Source organism: Argiope bruennichi, chromosome 8 (genome assembly GCF_947563725.1).
Source record: "Argiope bruennichi chromosome 8, qqArgBrue1.1, whole genome shotgun sequence".
NCBI lineage: Eukaryota > Metazoa > Arthropoda > Arachnida > Araneae > Araneidae > Argiope > Argiope bruennichi.
The window spans coordinates 115,202,699-115,224,888 of record NC_079158.1 but is presented as its reverse complement, the minus strand read 5'-3'; the positions used below and the strand labels follow the sequence as shown (position 1 = coordinate 115,224,888).

The 22,190-nt window shown below is 25.4% G+C and overlaps 1 protein-coding gene across 1 annotated transcript in view; it reads left to right on the top strand.

Moving 5' to 3' along the window:
- Nucleotides 1-22,150, top strand: part of LOC129981234 (U4/U6 small nuclear ribonucleoprotein Prp3-like) — a 35,734-nt gene extending 13,584 nt beyond the window's left edge. Inside the window, exons 9-20 of the mRNA XM_056091992.1 lie at nt 1,857-1,954; nt 5,147-5,234; nt 8,516-8,617; nt 12,658-12,716; nt 14,679-14,758; nt 15,979-16,122; nt 17,044-17,143; nt 17,838-17,951; nt 20,045-20,163; nt 20,801-20,881; nt 21,395-21,441; nt 21,914-22,150. Coding sequence (XP_055947967.1) covers nt 1,857-1,954; nt 5,147-5,234; nt 8,516-8,617; nt 12,658-12,716; nt 14,679-14,758; nt 15,979-16,122; nt 17,044-17,143; nt 17,838-17,951; nt 20,045-20,163; nt 20,801-20,881; nt 21,395-21,441; nt 21,914-22,066 — 1,185 coding nt within the window. The 3' untranslated portion in view covers nt 22,067-22,150. The remainder of the gene's footprint in view (nt 1-1,856; nt 1,955-5,146; nt 5,235-8,515; nt 8,618-12,657; nt 12,717-14,678; nt 14,759-15,978; nt 16,123-17,043; nt 17,144-17,837; nt 17,952-20,044; nt 20,164-20,800; nt 20,882-21,394; nt 21,442-21,913) is intronic.
- The last annotated feature ends 40 nt before the right edge of the window (nt 22,151-22,190 follow it).

The window sequence follows — 22,190 nt, the reverse complement described above, 5'->3', positions numbered from 1 at the left end:
TTATTCCTTAAATTTTTGTTTCTTGCTTTTTAGCCCATTTGATGCCCTACTTAATTTAAAGGATAGATTTTAATAAATTTAAATTATGTTAAAAAACACTAAAATTAATATAACTGTGAAGTAAAATATACTTTCTTTTTAATTATAATTTTTCTTTTTTTAGAAAAGTTATTGAAAAATCTGAAAGTAAAGAAAATAAGTATTAAAAATCTGAATAAGTACAAATAAGTATTAAAATTTTTTAACAATATAGTGAAATGTCAAAAAAAAAAAAAAAAAAAGACATGAATTTCCCTGCATGGATTGAAAATCTGACTAATGGGTGACATATAGTAATTGGACATTGTATTTGTGGTAAAGAATTCATTTTTGACTTCTTCAACAACAAAAGCAATAAAATGCATTTAGTTTAATAGTGAAAATTAACTGTAATTATCCTATTTATAGGATACTAATTAATTAAAAAATTAATCACTAGTATTTATAAAAAATTAAGTAATTTGTTTATATTGGTGCCTAAAAATCTGACAATATTCAAAGGTTGGGATAAAAGTAATAACATCTAAAAAATTAAGCTAATATATAACTGCTTGTATAGTTTCTACTTAAAAGAAATCATGCCGAAGATATTCTTCCTGGCACTTTATGATTAAAAGAAACATAAATACATTTTAAATCCTAATATTTTATAATTAATTCTACAAAATGAATAATTTACTCATATAGATAGGTTATAAATGAAAATAATTGATAGGAAAATGTATTTTACTTTTTAAAAAAAAATTTTTTTAACAAGATTATGCATAACACAATTAAAAATCGTACATACACCATATATTGATTCTATGTATGAATAATATTTCAAAGAACGTGAATGTTATTGAAGTAACCAAATGAATATTTGCCAGCATTCACTTAATCAATATTCAACATTCTTTCAATGATAATCACTGGAAAATGTTCTCTAATTTTGGTCTTTCATGGCAACGTATATTTTAAATGCATTGTTACTGAGAAAAGAATGCTGGCATGGAGTTCTTTAAATAATATATTTTATTCTTTCATGATTATGGAAAGTTATTATTTTATTGAAATTTCTTTATTTGGACTATGATTAGACAATGCTGCAGTCTGAGTAGAATGGCAGAAAGTAAGAAAAAAATATTAGTAAGTATTCAGATCTTACATGGACCTAGAAGAACATTCAGCTAAAGTAGCATTTTAGTTTCAGTGCATGTAGATTCTGTGGAAAAATAAATGCCTGCACAGCTTTTTACGTTAAATATCGAATGTTAGAAATGATCATTTTTAGACCAACAAGCACTGAACAAATACTGATAAACAGAAATTATTGCTTATGTTTATAGATAATATCAATTCTTTAAAATAATATTAGCTGTCATCTCTTAACTAACTCCTCAGCTGTAACTGATGCAGATTAATTTTGGAGAGAATTAACTTTAGATTTATCTGTTTAATAATAAGAGTCAAATATTTAAATATAAACATATAGTTGGTCCAATTGTGTATTATATTTTAATGTTATCCTAAAATCTGTCTAAAGTTTGTGTTCTGTATCAGAAACAAGTATTAATGTACTGATGTAGTTAAATATTGCAAAGTTACTGACAAAAAAAGAAGTAGATGATAATTTGAAGGGGTTAGTAACATTAGGATAAATTCAACCAGATATTTACAAATTTCTATAAAAAAAAATTTATTACCATTAAGTTGTATTGTTGATTTAGTTTCATTTTATGTTTTTATTTAGTTTAATTTTAAAAATTTGAATTTACATATCTTAAAGTTTTCTATTATTGTGTTGCAAGTATTTATTGATTTACTTCATTTTTCAGGCTAATATAAGAGCTCAGAAAAGAGCCCAATTCAAAATGAGTCAAGAAAAAGTAATGGAAGAATTGTATGAACAAAAGTTTTATGATCCACGTTTAAGGTTTGTGCATTTTTGAATTGCATATTATTTATGAAATCTTATTGAGCATATGCATTTCAGTATGCATTAAAATTAATTGTTGTTATAACTGTTTTAGCAGTTTGGATAATTCTGTAATTTGGTGTTTGGTTTAATTGCGTAATTTATAAACTAAAGTTAAACAAATTATGGCTAATCAAATTAAAATTGGACACAAATACCACTATTAAGAGATTTGATTGATTGTTTTATTTTTGGATTAAAGGAAATTTTTATTAATAAGTAATCTTGTTTGATATCACCAATATGTTGCTTACTTAGAAGTTTAAAATTTGGCAAGATTTTGAGGTTTTTCCACTAAAACTTATGAATGCAGTGTGTTGCAGATTCGCAATCACAACATTCAACTTCAAACACAGAGTGTTTCCATTTGGATTCGGAATCATAACCGTCAACGTTCAATGCAAATCGTCTCCATTTTGATTCTGAGTTTCAGATATAGCTTTCTAGCTCTAATCAATTCATCGAAAAAAATGTTCTCGCATGATAACTTGAAATTTGGGATGGCAGATTTCATTTTTGGATTAATTTTAATTTGATTCTACCTTTAAATCAGTAGCATTGTTCTTATCTTCATTTTATTATTTTCATTATTGTACTGAATTGGTATGCTTTCATTTCTGCTCATTTCATTTTTTATCCCTTCATTGTTGATGATCAAAGTATGTAGTTTTGGTTTATTTTTCATATTCAATAGATTAAAGCAGCCATTTAATACAATTTCTGAATACACTAGTACCTCTCATATTGAGTACCTTCCATCATGAATGATTCTCATAACAACCGAAACAAAATGTGGAAAAGTGACTTGCTTAATGAACAATGTTTCACAGAATGCGCAGCAAGAAGATACTTTGACGTCACATGCTGGATTGACCTGAATTTGTCTAGGCTGAGTGCATGTTTAAAGAGAACCCTGATATCTGCATGCAAGGAGTTTTCGTCAGATAATGTTGTTGAATGTGACACCAAGAGGTTGAGCCAGTTCTGAGTCTTCGAGGTTCTTGTGGAGCCTTAATCGATGAGATTTTGTCTTTTAAGGAGCAATGTTTCACAAAACAAGTGATGAAGAGATATTGTAACATCACATGTAGGATTGTCTATTTTTCAGACTTAAGTCTGAAATACAGGCAACCTGTGTTGAATGCATGTTTAAAAATAATCCTTATTTTTGCATAGAGAAGATTTGGGCCGAATGATGTTAAACACATCTTCGAGGGATTTTGTGAGGTTCCTGTGAAGCCTTAATCAATAAGAATGTCTTGCTAACTAAGATTCTAGAACTAAATGTGAATAGTAATGAAATCAACAAACTGGTGGAAGAGCATGCCTGAACTACTGAAAAGCTGTATTTTGTGTTGCATCAAAATTATGCAAATCAGATTTGGTCAGAGGAGGAAATACTAACCTCAACAGAACAATAACTTTCCATTTAAATAAAGAGATATTGAAAGCAGGGAAATCATTGCATCTTATATTGAAAATCATTTTTCCTATCAGGCGATAACTATGCATGCTACAAATTAGTTTAACAGTGGTTTGTGTCACATTTGAAGATTAATCAAAGACAAATGTTTTTAAGCAATTTTCTTGTAAAAGCAGCATGCATAAAAATAATATGGTAAATTTGTTTCAGTATTTTTCAAAGTGGAATGCAGTATCTTATTTAACATGAATTCTTATGGTAAAAATAACTTCTAAAATAATAGATGATGGGAAATTTTTTTATGTTCACATAATTTTATATGTTGATATTCTTTACTGTAATATAAGTAGATGTTTTCTTATTGTAATACACTGCTTTTTTTACTGAATCAGATTATTATTTTTAAAAAATAATCCTGTTTTTATTTGTGTATTCATTGCAAACTAGTAATTAATTACCAAAGATGTTAAGATTTTTTTTCGCAATCAGTAATTAATCATCAAAGTAACATTGTTCACAGCTAAAATTTAAGCATATTTGCTAGTGACATGCAATTAAATTAAAGACTCATCTATGGTATTCAGTTAATACACAAGTATCATTTTCTAATGCATGACTTAAACCATGAAATATATTCTACAGTACATACAACAACGTTGAATGATTCGTCTCTTTGTTCTTTATATATACATATACATGTGTGTGTGTAAGCTTATTTTGGTTGAATGCAGCTTTGAAGAAATAGAAGACATTTTGGATTTTTTAAATTCTCTTTAATATCCATTCCAGGAAAGCAATTTATTTACAAGCAGGCGCGAACAAGGCACATCCACAACAGTGCGAAACAAAAGCCGAAATAAGAAAAAGGAACGAAACAAATGATCACTAGTCTTATATAACATGGGATTTCCGGCCACGTAGCGATTTGAAAACACATGTTGACCTTCGACAAGGACAATGGGCGGATCATTTTCACTTGATATGTAGAAATGATTGCACGGTAATTTTTACACAGCTTCATATGTGAAATGGTATCAGGAAACAAGAGAGCACTTTAGAATGACCCCAACATGGACCGAATTAGGCAAAAAAATTTTTAAATTATTTTGGATTAAATTAGATATTAAAATACTTAAACTAAAATGAGTTACATGACTACAGAAATTTGAAGTTTAAAAATACTTTGTCAACGAAATCATGAAGAGTAAGCTATACAAAGAAGATTTGATTGAAATTTTTGGTACCCAATACTAAATCAATATAACCAATACCAGTGACAAACCAGCTGATCGCCAAAGGTAGCTGTGTTAAAATAATTTTTACTATCCATTTTCTTTCTAATAATATGCAGTATCTTGATATGCATGTTGCATCTCTATAAGAGTTAGAATTGTAAATTAATTCAACAAGAGCATAAATGAGGAAATGAATAAAGTCAAATAGATTTTAAAAGAATGTAAAAATGGTTGTTTATGCTGTCATACATGAAATAAACAGTGTATTTAAAATAAATATTTAAGTAATTTGTTTGGTAATTTTTTTTTCTGAACTCAATGAATAGTTTTACATTAAAAGAAAAAAGAGTAATGAATATTGGAAATACGCTGTTAAAATGCAAGAATACTTTTTATTTGTCTTATAGTGCAGATAATAATGTGCATTCCTAACAATATTATTAAAAAGATAGATAGAAATCTGTTTATTGATTTTTTTTGTATTACATATAGTGCAAAGACGTTTCAGAGGCCTAGAAAAGGTTTCAAATTTCATGAAAAAGGCAAATTTGAACAGTTAGCTCAGAGATTGAGGACAAAGGTAAGTGATCAATATTATGTAGAATTGTAATATGAAATTTGTCAACTTCTAATTGATTGAATTTTCAGAAAATGCATAGAGCATTTTTTCTGAAATGCAGTTTTTATTTTATTATTTGTATGCTTTTGCTCCTTTCTTTCTTTATTTTTTTGCTTAAAGCTTTGTTTTTGAATTTTAATAGGGCTATTTGTAATTAAGTTCACAATTTTTTGTTGATATTTATTTTTAAGAGATTCTTGTCTAAAAGCATAAATTTTGTCAGATTTTGTGCTCTAGGAAGTGATACTTTTATGCTTGCATTAAATTTTGGAAATAAAATAATCATTGAAATTTTTATTAAAATTATGAAACAGCAAATAACTAAATTCTTTATATAAATAGTGATGTTATTTTCATCGCATTAATGAAAAAATATAATTACTTCTAAATATTTTCATAATTATATTAATGAAATATGTCTTTTTGTTGCACTTTTAATAAGTTGAAATTTTCATCACACACCATTTACATTGAATCTTTACACTTGGTATGAATGCTTGACATTGGAATTCTAAATTATATCCATTTGTATATAGGGATGTTTTGAAAGAGAAGTCAGACTAAAATGTGTTTTGACACAATTGTTTCCTCATGCATATTTTATATATATAATGTTCAAGTTTGTTTTCTGATTTTGGTGTTTTTTATATAAAATTGAATGTTTCAAATTTTTATATGAACTGGTTTTGAAGGTTCTGTATTTTAGTATGCTTCAATCTAATCTTGAAATTTTGCAGCCCCTTTTGGGATCTTTGTTATATAAAAAAAAGATAGATATTGTAGAAAAAGTTCAGAATAAATTTATATGCTATTTATTTTTATTATTATTATGTACATCAGCTAATCTGTGTAATGTATTTTACATTACTTGGTTAAAATCTCAATGTGTGATCTTTCTTGTCTTCTTTTTATTTATTTTTTTGCTTGTTTGTTAATTGTCAATAACAATTTAATTGGATATTTAACTATGTACCATATATTATGATGTTCCTGTCAGAATGTACTTTTTGTGAAATTTTTGTAAATAAATTCTTATTATATAAATTTTAAAATTAATTTAACATCTTTCTTGTTAAGAATTTTTTAAATGTAAAGTTGTTTAGTTGTTAAGGATGCTTAAAAAATATTTTTAAGTTAAACAGTTAGAATTTTTAAACTCTTAAGGTGCTTTTTAATGCTTATAAAATTGTTTATAACTGTATTTTAAGTTCTGTTTGCAAATTTGAGGATTTTAAACTTTTAAATTCACTGTGTTTAAGATTCAGATTCATAATAATTTAAAATTTTTAATATATTTTTTAATGTTTTAAGATTTGCTTATATATATATTGAATTCCTTTTTGCTCCTTTCGTATTTGTGTGTGTTTGTTTATTTGTTTAATGTTCAATTTATAATGCACTTTATAGCTGAAAAGTTTTTTTTTTTTATATATTTTGTACTTTTTTAATTACATAACATAAATAAATAAAAGTAATTTAAATTTCTACTGCCTTGAACTGGGTTGCCTTAGAAGTGGGAAAAATCAGAAAGACATAGGGAATTTAAAAACCATCTATAAAACAGGAAAAATACAAGGACTTTAAAAATCGTCTATAAGACAGGGAAAATGCAATGAATTTAATATTTCTTAGTTTTTTTCATCTAAATGATACTGATCACTTAAGACATTGCAAGAATAAAAATTCTGGCTATAGTTCTAAAAAACTAAATAATACCATTAATGGAATCTCATCCTTTTCCCCCTGCATAAATCAGTCCAATTTTCAAGACTGATTAAAAAGAAAAGAAAAAAAAGAAGGATATTTGAATAGTGACTGCAGCTACTTGAATGCTAGTGGAGGTACTGAAACTGAGCAAAGATATGTTTTAGCACAGTTTTATATTTGTAAAAAATATTTTTTTAAAAACCCATTGAATACACATTTAAAAATTTTGCAAATTTAAAAGATGTATTTTGTTTAAATCCATATTTATTGAAAAAATGCAGTATTGTGTAAAAAAAAAAAAAAATTGGTTGATTTGCTTTTTTATTTTATAGCAAAAATTTCTATTGCTTGTTTCAATGCATGCAAGTTCTGATTTGAAATTTTCCTGTAACAAACTAAAAAGTGAATATAATAGCATGATTCATTTAATAATAGATGATTTCTGTTCTAATCTTCTGAGGTCCAAAGAATTTTCTGAACAGTATAAATGTGAAAAGTGAATTTAGTATCAGCAAGAATATACTTGTTGAAACTCTGAACGAAAATTCTTTAATTGGTGTAAGAACTGTCTATGATGCCATAAACTTTTGTGGTGATGTCGTAATTGTTTCAATTTGTTTTATCCAATTCCTTAGTTTTGCATGACTTTAAATTAGAAAATATAAGGTAAATGATCAATATATTTTTCCTTCTGAACATATGAATTAGTTTTGCAAAATTCTAAGCAATAATAAAGAGAATTTTTTTTCTTTCTATATGTAAATATAACCAGAATGACATTTAATATTCTATTATTTCAAATAATTTTGAATTTTTGTTTACTTCCCTTGGCTTTATCTGCTGTTAAAAACGTGGGTGTTACTTTTATTCTACTGTAACTAGCACATAAGTACTCTTCCTGCGCTTTCTTGTATAAAGGAAACATGGAGAATTTGTTTTTCCTGATTTAAATGGCAATTCTATTGAAGCTTTAATCATTTACACCAGAAACTTAAATTTTTTAAATATATTCGACCTATTTTTGATTGATGGTTGGCAATTTGATTTTTTCAAGTTAAGATATTATCATTTCTTCAGTTTCATTCTCATATTCTTTTAATTTAGTTATTAGTTATAATAGCACAAATTTCAACTTTTTAATGTATTATAAAATGCATTCTCATGTTTCTTGATATTTTATAAAATCTCTGGTGATAATTTTAAAATCCTTGATACTTATTGTTCACATACAATTTTAATGTTTTTAATCTTACAACTAATGCATCTTCTCTTAGAAATTTTCTTTTCTATTTTGAAAATTAAAGAACTTTTCCTATAATAATGATGCTGTTATCATTTTTTTTTTTTCATTTGTCTAATTTCAACTTTCAATTCTCTGATATAAGTTTGCTAAATTAAAATTTTTCATATGTAATTTATGCAAATTCCAGAAAAATATTGTACATTTCAATATAAATTCAAACCAATTAATTAAAAACTTAATTGATTTGAAAATTGTCTATTGTAACTTTTTTAATGTGAATTTGTATTTTCAGGCTCAATTAGAGAAACTTCAAGAAGAAATTGCTCAAGCAGCTAAAAAGACTGGTATTTCTTCTGCCACAAAACTTGCATTGATTGTTCCAAGAAAGGAATATGTAAGTGTTTTTTATCTCCTTTGTAATGCAATTTTTTAAACCTTTGAGACTAATATATAACATTTTAATTAAAAAGATTATATTACATAGATATGGCAGGGGGGGGGGGGTAGAACCATAGTAAAAATATTTTTCATCCAATTCTATATATGTACCATTTTCAAAGATGGTACTTATACATTCTATTTATTTCCTTCAAAGTTTCATTAAAATTATTTATCAAAACCTATTGTTTTAATTGCTTAATTTAAAAATTTCTTGTCTCACAATGACAAATAAGTACACAGGTGTTGATTTTTATTATAGATAGGTTGAAAATTACATTGAGATTTTTTACATTATTACAATTACATACATTTTTTTGAACGTTTATAATTATATATTTCAAACTATCATTATGTGGTATTCTACTCAGAAAACCTAATTTAGAATATTCTAGAAAAATAGTCATTTATGGCAAACATATTCAATTCTAGTAGTAAGTGGTAACAAAAATGGATCCATATAAATCACTTTTTAACTATCTTTGCAATTATCTGCATTTTGAAATTCCCAATATGGTTGATATCAAAGAAAAATTGTGTAAAATTTATTTATATCAACTAAGGTAAGAATGAATAATTATCATTGTCAAAATCTGTATACATTTTTTGGGGACACCTTATTCATTTGGTGTTTTAACCACAAAATCATTCAATACCATCCTTCAAATTTTATTTTTTATGGTAAATTTTCTTTATTTAAGAAATTTTAGTATGTTCAAAGGGTGGATGATGTTTAAAAATCATTAGTATGAATATGTACATAAATATCCTGCATCATTGGAAAAGTAAGCAATAAATTAAACCAATCATTCCTGCTATAAATGCTGTGTCTCCTGTGAATAATTGGTGACAAATGCTCTTTAATACTTTTGACTTTTTGCAGAGTGCGTCTCAGATGATCTCTCTCTGAAAATTTAAAGATATATAAAGGTATCGCAAGCTTATTACCTTTATATCCTATTAGGTATGGCCAAAATTGTTTTAACAAAAGCAGAATATACATTTAACTTTTGTAGCAACCACATTTTTTTTTAATACTATGCAGTAAATACTTCTATTAATATTTATTGTTTGGGTTATTTTGAATGAATTGCATAAAAAATGATTCCAAACTTGTGCTAATTGTTAGAAAAAATTTCTTTTATTGTTAATATTTGAGGGAGAAATATAGATTAATAATTGTAGAATTTTTTTTAATTTATGAGTTATTATTATACTCTTTCTATTATTTTTTTGGGGGGATTGTGTTCTTTTGGTTATGCAATCTTCTCCTAAGTGGACCATCTTTTAATTTTATTTTTAATATAAAGTAATAGAATTTTTTGCAGTTGCATTTTTATATACAAAATTTTTTGTTTGCATTCAACTGTTTCAACTGCATTTATAGGTAAAAAAATAAAGCATTTTGTCAATTGTTTTTAAAGGTTTTACTTTTTAGAGAAATTAAAAGCGGAGGTGTGATTTTTAAGTACATATTATTTTTCTTGTTTTAAATGTCTTTATCTTTTTTTTAAATATAAATATGAATACATTAAATATAAATTAAAATTAAATTCATGAATATGACACTTTTTTACCCCCTAATATACTCAAATGATGGATTCTTTTACTCTTGGGAAAACAAGAACAGCTCCTCTCAGTTAGATATAATTTCATATTTAGAAAACCATACTGATGTTTGGATGACTAAGTTCATTGTTTGATAAAGTTGCTTTTTTTTTTCTTTCAAAAAACGGAATTTAATTATTTTATTCATTAATATTTGTTATTTTTGCAAGAAGTAATCTTTTTTGGTAATCTTGCTCAAATTCTTTCTTTTCTTTAAATTTATTTTGCATGATGTTTTATCTAATTTTCCAACTTTTAGAAACTTTATAGATTAAAAAATGCAATTCTCTATCATGTGGATGATTTTAATCAAAAAGTAGTTAGAATTGAACTCCATATTAATGCAGTATTTTAATACAGGGATGTGAAAAAATCTAATTAACATCAAATGTTTAAAATAAATAATTTTATTTGACAAAGGCTTCTATGGCTTAAATTTTTTTTTGTAATTCTATGAGGAATAGTAAGTAGGCTCTGATTCCATTGCATATAATGGCTATTTTAAGTTAATAATGTAGTCATTCCATTGTTTCATTATCAGCAGAATTTTATGCAATCATTTTCAATCTAAAGGGTTCTAAATATTTAGTTAACAGAATTGAAGAGTTGATTTTTCATTCCTTTTTATTTAATAATAATTGCAATAAATTTCAATTCTTTAGTCTCATTATATGTGGATTTTACAGCAAATTTTTTCACTCTTTTAGATTATTTGAGTATTTGAATATCATATATAATATTTTATAAATGAGGTTGATTACAAATTACCTTCTTATTTGTTTCAAGTATTTGCAAACATTTCCAAATGTAGTGAATAGAAATTAACCATTGAGGAGGAATTTTAATATCAAAGGAAATCAGGTGAATCGATTTGTCAGAATAAAAATATTTCACATGTAATAAAGCAGCAGTCTTATTTTTTTTTCTCCCCGTCTCCTTGGTTAAAATAACGTTTGTTTTCAAATTTGTTTCAAGTACAGTTATAAAATGTGCTTTTTAATGAGCTATTGATTAATGAAACCTTAAGTAAAGAAAGATATTTCCAATTGTAGTAAAGATAAACGATGAAGACCAGTATAACATTCAAGAATTGTAGTATTTGATTTACTTTAAACAAAAAATTATTCTGTTGTGGAATGCAGACAAATTTAAAATTGAATTTATTTTCAAAACCAAGAAAAAATTTTCTGTGAGTGGCAGTAAGAATACACAAATAGAGAAGTTTGTTTCGTTTTTGAAACTTTCTTACAAATTGTTATAATGGTTTTAATTGCTTCAAAATATTTTCCTTCCCCTTTTTAGTTGTTTCAGAATGTTGTAAAAACTGTCAGTGATATGATTTTTAAGTGATAACTTTTTAAAGCTATAATTTGAACAGTCATTTTAATTACATTTATTTAAATTTGATTCTATTTTATGAATAATGGAACTATTATTTTAAATTAGTCAATAATTTTCATTTTGTTTCCTTTTCATATTGTTATATTTCTCTTTTTAGTTCTGAGTATCTTCATTAAACATACAAGGATTTTGCATTTTCTCTAATTAACCACCATTAAAATTCTCAAAAATTTCTATTCATTTTGGAATTTTTGCAGAAATTTCAAAATTTTAATGTGCGAGTTTATAATCACTACTTTTCAAACAACCTTTAAATCTAAATTTCTTTTACATACATATATCAGCTTTTAGTCATTTGAAACTTTACTTTAAGTCATAATGAAATAACAATAAAACAAAAAGGTTTATATTCCACATATGGTGCCCCAAATTTTAATCAAATTAAATTTATTACTATTGCTGAAATTTGAGTAACTTCATACACAATAGACTGGAATTTCCAAGTAGAACAAAAGTGTGAAATATTTTACAATCAATATATAAGAATTAATTGTTATAAAAAGGAAATTATGAAATTTTGTGTTTTTAGAATTTGTATTAACACAAGTTCTTTGCAATTTCAAATTATTCTTCGTAAAGTCAATGTGAAATCATAAAGAGTAAGCAAACTTTTTACAATTTCAATTTAATAGAAATCCTGCTTCTAATCAAATTTGTTATTTCTGAAATGATTCAACTGGTATTTTCTTCCTTAGTTACTGTTTGTTTAGTTTTAAAGCATAAATGTTGTTTTGTTAATTGCCATTATAATTCAGTAAATGACTGCATATATATATTGTATAGTCAAATTTCAATGTATAGTACGAAAAAATTCTAGAACATCTAAAGAGTTTTGGAAGAACTTTTTTTTTTGTTCGAGGGAGACAGATTTCCCAGATATTTATTATTGGGATAGTATTTAAAATCGTTATACATGCGGAATAGGCGCAGTTGGTATTTGCTTTATGTTGGGTTGAGTGATTCAGTAGCTACTATTTTTATTTGCAGAAAGAAGGGGAAGTTCCAGAAGTCGAGTGGTGGGATTCATATATTTTACAGAGCGATAAGTAAGTTATCTTTTTTCTATTTTCTTCTCCCCATGGACTGATGACTTTGGACTAGGAGTTACTTTTCTAATTGGACTCATTTTGTGCTCTTTGTTGTCATGTACTGAATTTAATTTTACTGCAATCTTTGTTCTCGTGATCAAATATATTAACAAAATTGGAAGAAATAGATATTAAATTTTTTACAAACTTTGGTTTTCATTCTTATTAAAACAAATTCTCTCGGAAAGTCAGTCATTTTTTTCTCCATATGAAAACAAATTTAATGCATTTAATTATTATGAAATATTATATAAATAGCCAAACATACTGCTATTTTTCATTCATTAAGTTAGAAGAAAATTTTACTGTCTGTTTGAAAAATCGGATAAATATTTGATTAAAAGAGTGCTTTATAAAATTGATATCTCTTGTTAGAAATCTATCAAGGATATTTTTAAAAAAATGCTTTTCATACATGTGCAGGAAATTTAAAGTTTCTACATTCCCTTTGAATGATTCAATTATTTATATAATAAACAGACTATTTATATAATAACCAAAAAAATATTTAAAGTGTTCAATTTTAATTAAAATATTGTAAAATTATAACTAGTATATGATGGGGGGATATACAATCTTTAAAAATGTGTAAATCTTAAAAATATTTCTTATTTTTTTAATATTTGGTTTCACTATTACATATTAGCTATTGAAAAATATCCTACCAGTTTGAAAAATTGAGTTATTTTTGCAAAATTTGATCAATTTAAGTTCAAATCCTTTCTGATAAATCAACAAATAAAGGAAAACATCAATCTTTATTATTATAACTAAACCTTTCGTATTTCTAATATATTTGGACCCTGGTGTTCTGAATTTTACAATACTGTTCTTCCCTCTCCTTGTCTTCACTTCATGTTAGGATTTTTTAAAAATTGTAATCATAGTTTGCTTTGTTACATTTACAAAAAAGACATCTTTTGTTGTATCGTAAATTTTTTAAAAAAATTCATACATTTCTAAAATTTTTCATTAAAAGTAGGTTTTTTTTTTTTTTTTTTTTTTTCCTTAACAGAGAGATTTTACAAAAAAAAATGCAAGACTTTTTTAAAAAAATACTTTTATAAAAATTCATTTCTTCAAGCAGTTTGTACTAAAATAAAATAGCCGCTAATCAGAATAAAAAATTAGTAAATTACAACACAGCACAAATGAAACAGATAAAGTAAAAAATGTTAGGAAAAAATGTGCATTTTAGTGGTCTCATTATTTTCATAAATCTCTGTCATTTATTTTTTACTTTCTAAATTTAGTTTATTCTATTATTGGATGTCAATTTAAATATTTTACAAAGGTGTTCCCCAAAAAATGTTGACTGTAAAAATTTTTCAATCTGTATTTAATTCTTAAATTGACCATTGCATTTTCAGGGCTCACTCTAGAAACAAACAAAAAATCAGGATGTTAGAAAAGGAAAGAAGACATCACTCTCATAAAAATTAAAGACACTATTTTATGTAAACATTTAATTAAAAGTTTTTTTTTTTTTTTGCAAGCAAATCAAATTATATAGCATCTTTTGGTTTCATTACTGGTGTTTTCTTGAATAAATGTGAAAATAACGATTTTTTTAATCTTTAAAATTAATTAAAGCTTTATTATTTGTACAGTAATTTTTGAAAATTAGAAACCGATAGTAAATTGATATGTTTATTTCTTCTTTCTAGATTAGTATTTTCCTTCTTTATTATTTTATTTCTATATTTGATTGGAGATGTGTTAGTGTGAATTTTCAATTGCAATGAAATTGAGTGAATAGAACTTTTATATCCTAGAGTGAGCCTTTATTTTGCTAGTCATTATTTGCTTATTATATGTATCAGTATTCCCACAGTATATTTTTGTCAAAATGCTTTTGTTTCGTTGGCTAAAGCTGTCTGCTGGATAATTTTTCTAGCTGCTTTTTCTTTTGTTTTTCAGCTATGAAAGATATAATGAAGAGACTAAGCTGGAAGGAGTCACAGCACTTGTTGAGCATCCAATACAAATGAAATCTCCCTGTAAGTGTATATATATATATATATATATATATATATATATATATATATATTGTTAATTTATGCTCTAAAAATAATTTTTTAATCACTTAAATTGTGGCTTCACTGAAATTTCAGTTTCTGAGTTGCGCAGGCTACTCATTTTCCCATAAAACTAAAATTAAATCTGCAGATTCCTATCTTAACCTATATAAGGCCCAAATACATTATCACAGTTTCATTTTTCTGTTTTCCATCTTCCTATTCGGTTCACTGTATAGCTTTTGCCATAACTTGAACAAAGAAATCTTGACAAAAATTAAAAACTGGGTTATTTCTTTGAGCTTACGAAGAATAAAAATCATTAAAGAAATCCATACCTACTTCTTAAAATCATATTTTACATATATATATTCACAAAAGTACATTTTCAGTGTAAAATATAGATTATTTTTGTATTTCTGATTTATGACCGACTAACACAAACCATATATAAAATCATTAATTTATGGTATTTAATATATGAAAATATTCAATTTTTTTTTATTTTTTTGACATGATGTTATTTTGTATTTAAGGCTTTTTCTTATTCTTAAGGCTAGTAGTTTTAAAAATAGCAAATCTTATGCTTTTAATTCTGTAATTTATTTATCCTTAATATATATTTTTTATCTATTAAAAATACCTTTAAAAAAACTTACTACTATTAAAATTTATACCCATTACTTTGTTGCTGTGTATTTTGGTGATTGAAAGTTCTAAATTAGAAACTAATTTACTTATAGATTGTATCGTTTAAATTATGTAATTTGTATTGAGAAATGAACTGTTTGAAATCTGTGGAAAATATTTTGTTTATCGGGTTGAAAAAAATGTTAGATAAATTAATATTAAGGGAGAAGAGTGATAGCATTTTTGTTCTTCTTATATAAATTTGATATCACTGCAAGTAATAATTTATTTTGTCTTTAAAAATTGATATTTATTTCACAAAAAAAAGAACTAGTTTGAAATTTATAGAAATTTTATGACATAAAATTATTTTAGAACTTTGAAAAATTTAACTATTGACCTGTTTATGATGTGGAAGTCATTTTGTTTATTTTTCTTTTATCTTACACTTAAATATTGGACTTCAATACAAAGTGTTAAAAAAAAAAAAGAAAGAAAGAAATATTGAGTTCAGATCTCAAATTTTTGTTTCATTAAAATAAATTTAAAATAGAATTTGTTTCTTGTTTCAGGTGATGCATCTCAACAAGTTTTTATCCCCCTTTATTTGACAAAGAAAGAGCGGAAAAAGTTAAGACGACAGAATAGACGAGAAGCTTGGAAGGAAAAGCAAGAGAAAATTCGTTTAGGACTTGAACCACCTCCTGAACCTAAAGGTAAGTGTTTCATTTCAAATGAGATATCTCTAGATTTTTTCATTAGAATACAAGAAAATATTATCCCTTCTTGTTATTCTATAATTATATATATAGCTGATAAATATGCTCAGGTATTTTGACAATATTTTGAAATGCTATTTATATGTAATATCATAATATAAATCGCAATTCTATGAGATCTAATGCAGTGATTTCCTCTTTTGTGTTTATTGTTCGATATATATATATATAAAGGTGTACACATTTCGTTTTCATAATATTTCTTACTTTAGATTGGTTACTTGTTTATATATATATATATATATATATATATATATATATATTCTGTAAATTTATTGCATCTGTAATCCAGTGACTTGTTACAAAGTAATTCATTAGAAAGATCTGGAATGTCTATCAAATTTGTTAAACATGACGGTATTTTGTGCATGTTTTTTGTAATATATATATATATATATATATATATAATAGCATATTATGAAATTTGCACATCTCAGTCACATGTCATTACTTCATTCTTTGATGTTCACCTTATTTTATGAATTTGCTTTTCTCTGGTTTAATCTATTTTGATATTGATTTAACCCTTTTCTGGCTCATTTAAGCCTATTTACTTTTTTTTTTTTTTTCTGATTGATCTCCTTTGATTAATTTCATCCAATGTTTTGTCGTCATTCTATTCTATTAATATATCATAAGAAATATTATACACTCAGTAAAAATTAGTTATCATTCCTTTTTATTCCTCAGTTATAAATTCCTTTTTGTACGTATGAGAAAAAGTTGCTTTACACCAGAACGAACTGCTATACTTTTTAATATCTCGTGAAACTTTCCTTGGCATCTCTGTGAGAAAAATTCATTAACAAATATTGTCATGAAACTAATATGTTTTGCATTTTTCTTTTTATCCTGTAGTGCGCATGTCCAATTTAATGAGAGTTTTAGGCAATCAAGCTGTGCAAGATCCCACGAAAGTAGAAGCTCATGTGCGGGAACAAATGGCAAAACGTCAAAAGTATGTTCATTTTATTTTTATTTGTCATTTAAGTAAATTACTGTTATTTTAATTTATATATAGTGCATTTACTTAAATGACTAATAAATGACTTATTTAATAAATCTTGTTAATTTATTAAATTTCATTATTGGGGGAAAATGTACTGATTTGTTTTGATATATTAACAATATTGAAAATTTTGTATCCCCAAATAATAATAAATTTTTAGCTTCAGTGTTTTTTCAATTGATAAGTGGTATTATAAAGCAAGATAAAGCAAGATAAATTTTGAGATTTCTTGCAAAAATATATCAGTTATATATTTTTGCTAGAACATTAATGTTCCACTTACATGCTACTTAAAAGAAAATTTGTTTATAAATGAGAAATTAGTCAATTTGGTGCAAGATGTTTCCTGCATATGAAAAAAAAAAAAATTAATTTACTGTTTGAAATAGCAGGAAATTGCTTTAAAATTGATATTTTGATTATTTATTAGTAGTTAAGCAGAGAAAAAAAGAAACCACAGCTTTTTTAAAAACTAAGTAATTAGTGTTATAGCTTCTGAAAATTGAATATTTTTTGTCTGTTATTAATTATATAGATTTTTAAAAGGGTTATACCCAAAAAATTAATAATTAGAAAATATTATTTGAATTTTAGTTTAATAAATTTGAAATTAAGCTTAATCTTATATAAAATTTATCTCTAGAGCCCATGAAGAAGCAAATGCTGCTCGCAAATTAACTGTGGAGCAAAAGAGAGATAAGAAGATCAGAAAACTAAAAGAAGATACATCAACAGGTGTCCATGTTGCTGTTTACAGGTAAAAAGTATTATATTTCTTTATAATGCTTCAAAATGCTATAAACATTGATAAATATGTTTTAAAATATGTGCTAACAACCAATTTTTTGTTTTAAAATACTCTGTTTACATTAGTAAATTATTTTACTTCTACTGACAACTGCTTGATTTTCACTTTATTTTTCCCCCCTTTTGTGTTCTCACTTTCTTTGTAATGCTAAAATTTATTTTTGAAAGATGCTAATAAGTTGAAAATCTTCATGAAATTTTATTAATTTCTTGTGAAAATTATTATAAAAAAATATGGGGAATATTATAAGAATGATGATATAAATTCTTTTAAAAATCAGGTTTGTGGGAATTTGCAAATTCTAAGATTAATTATTTTCTATCAGTATTAGAATTGTGCATTGTAAGTAATTATGAATTTATATGATACTATTGATTATGATTATAATGATACTATTATTTTGAATGTTGTGGTATTTGTGTGTAGTATGCAGTGTTAAATATAGTTATAACTTAGTATGATAGTTAAACACGTCTGAATCTGCATATATTTATAAATAAATGTGTGTTTTTGTCTATTCTAATTGGTCTCCTGTTCTTTTTAATTACTTTTTGTACCCATCAATGAATCTGCAAGACTTCACAAAACCAGATAGATCTGAATTTTTTTCTTTATAATTTTTAATCTTAATTATTATTTTGCCAATATTTTTCATTATTACGAGTTTTTTTTTTTTTTTTTTTTTTTTTTGTATTCTCATGGGGAAGATACAAGATTTACCATGATATCTAATTAAATAGCTTTGAACATGATGTTATGAATTTGAAAATTATATATTCAAATAGAATATTGTTTTATCTGTTTGCATTTGGAAAAGTTATTTGATGCATAATTATTTACCTAATACAAGGACTTGTTTATTACCCTAAAAAATAAATATTTCCATAATTGTTTTAAATTGAAGTTCCTCAAAAGAAATCATCTGTGTCTTTTTATCACTAAGTATATTTAACAATCAAAATTTTTAAAAAATAAATAAAATGTCGAAATGATGCACTGTTTTGAATGGTGCCTGAGAGAACACATCTGAGTGTGAAGGATTAAATGCCAATAATCAATATTTTGTGCAATTCTATATTAAAATGAATGTTGACACATTTTTAAAAACTCTTTCTAAGATATAAGAAAATATCTATTATGTCATATAATGATGATCCAGTCACTGATATTTGCTATCAGTTTGAGTTGCAACTAAGATTTTGCAAACCTTAAATTGAGAAGAGTAGGTAGGTAGTGGTATTGGAAGACATGGACAAAAATGGCTTTGCATATTTTTTAAATTTTTTCCAGGGAAAACTTTTTTTTTTTTTTCATTGGATGCTGTTTGTAGTGAATTCCTTGGGTCCAAGCCAAAATGATCACTACATCCAAATGAATAATACAAACAAAATGCCTTAAAAGTAATAAGAAGGAATACAAGAATATCAAAAAAAAAAAAAAAAAAGATTACATAACATTATTTATTAGATTATTAATCATCACCCCTTCATTAGAAGATTAAATTTTTCTTTCATACTCAACATGTGACATTTGCTCATCGTAAGATTGATAGTATCTCTTGTCTTAGCTCACTGAATGAAGGATGCAGAATACTGCAGAAAATAAACGGAGAGGATTGGTTCAGATCTAAAGGAAATCTGGCCCCTTCCTATTGACCTTACTGTCAGTTTTAAGACTTGTTTTCCCACCTAACCATCAAAATTGATCACTACAAGAAAATTTTGATCTCTGGAACTGGCAGATTTTGTATGTGTTTAGATATGGGTGATTTTGATTAGTACGATTAGTGATTGTTACAACCATGACCTCTACAAGTGACCTGTAATAATAGATATTTGTGTGCATACTGGTACTCCACAGTGCTGCAGAGGCATTGTAAGATCTAAATGGTAATAGGTTCAGTATTCTAATCAGTATAATGTCAATATTGTATTGTTTCAGACCAGTGATTTTATTATAGTAATTTAATCTATTCATTTCTTTATTTTTCATTTGAACATGATTTTTATTAATCCTTTATCCCTGTTTTTCTATTTTTGTAGAGTATTGAATCTAAGTAACCCTGCTAAAAAGTTCAAAGTAGAGATGAATGCAAAACAGCTCTTTATGACTGGTTGTGTACTGTTATATAGGAATATCAATATTGTTGTTGTGGAAGGAGGTGAGAAGTTTTATATATATATATATATTCATAACATTTCTTCCCTACATCGTATCATTAAAAATCTATATTATTTTTAGGATAAACATTAACAAAATGAATATTAGTGCTTTGTTTTCACAATTTTATTTTTCTTCGCAACTTAATCTTATTATATTAAAGAAAATTTAAAAGAAATTTGCTCTAAATTTACTATCATTAAAATGGTGCAAATATCATTTTTGGAAAAATAATAGAAAAGTACCAAAATCTTAATTTTTTTTTCTTGTTTTGATGTGCAAAAATTCACTCAGGGTGAAATAAAAACAGAATACTCTGACTTTCTACTTTAAATATATTTAGAGTGATAGATGTAATAAATCAAAATTATTACTAGCCTTGGCAATCTTTTTATGAAAGATATTGAGGTAATTTATAAAGTTGATAAATCTATATTAAATAACATCTGAAATATTGTTCATATCATGTGTAAAGCAAATATGTAAGAGCATAGAAAGTGCATGCATTAAGTAGTGTAAATTTTAATAACAGGTTTTTTAATTAATATATTTTCACACTAACAATTTTTTTATATTGATTGCAATTTCCTACCAAAGCATTGATTCCTTTTACATTAATTTTCTATGATATTATGTAGGTCCTAATCAGCAAAAGAAATTTAAGCGTCTCATGTTGCAAAGAATTAAATGGAATGAAGAACAAGCTACTAAAGATGGCAGTGAGTAAAACATTCTGTACTATTTAAAGATTGAGATTTTCGATTATAGTTTCCCATAGAGGATTATATTTTTCCTAGAAAATGTTCTCTTAAGCTTGTTTGGTTTTTAGGAATAAATATTTGACTAATTTAAATTCGCATAAAGATTTTGAAATTATTTTTCATGCTGGTTTACTATCTGTGAGCTGGAATAAAAATTTTCCTATATTTTTAGCAATTTTCAAATTTAAATTTATCAGAAATGATTGAATATTCATCATAATCAACAAATATTTTATAATCTCTTATAACTTTCTTTGGTTATTCGCATTCTTTTATATACTATAGTATAACATTTAAAATTTTCTGAAGAACTTTATTTTTAGTGTGAAATAAATAAATGAAAAACCGAATTGTTTTGTATATCAGAAAATTTTACTTATAAACAGTCTTGATTGTAATATTCAATTACAGAAGGATAAAATTTTAAAGAGTTTAATTTTTTTTTCTTTTTTTTTTTTTTTTTTTATGTAGCCGAACAAGGTGAGAAAATAGAAAACAGATGTATTCTAGTATGGGAGGTATGTATTTTTTTTTCCAAGTTTTCACCATTTGTCATCACATATATAATAGCTCAGCTATTAATTTTTTTTATTATTAGGTTATACAGAGAAATTCCAATATTTTTAAATTTAAAACTTCTTCAAATCAAACATTAATAATAAAATTGTAGTCTCTTTCCCATCCATCCGATGAAGATCAAAATCTTGTCATTGGAAAAATAGAACATCTTTGTTTAGTAAAAATTAAAACATAAACTGTCAAAAATTGAGAATTTATACTGTTTTTTAGATTTATGACTTTTTTTTTTTTTTTTTAAGTTTATGTATATTGTGTTGCAATGCAAAAAATAAAAACACGTTTGGACATTAATTTAGCTATTGTATTACATTTTTTTTTTTGAAAAAATATTTTTAAAATAGTTTGAATTAAATGAGAATAAGTAGTTTGTGTAAAATGAAAAAATTAATTTCTATTGTTTCTTTTGCATAGGGCACTGTGGTACAGCGTTCCTTTGGTGACATTCTTTTCAAGCTCTGTCCCACAGAAACATTTGCCAGAGAATTTTTCAAAAAGAGAGGTGTAGAGCATTATTGGGATCTTGTATATGGCATGTCTATTCTAGACGCTTCAGAAGATGCATAGAATAACATGTGTTTCTCACTTCCGCATAGCAGAATCATTATAAAATCAGCTGTATATTATCAGAAATTAAAAACTGTTCATTTATTATTGTATCCAGTTTTTTTTCCCCTTAACATAATGTGTT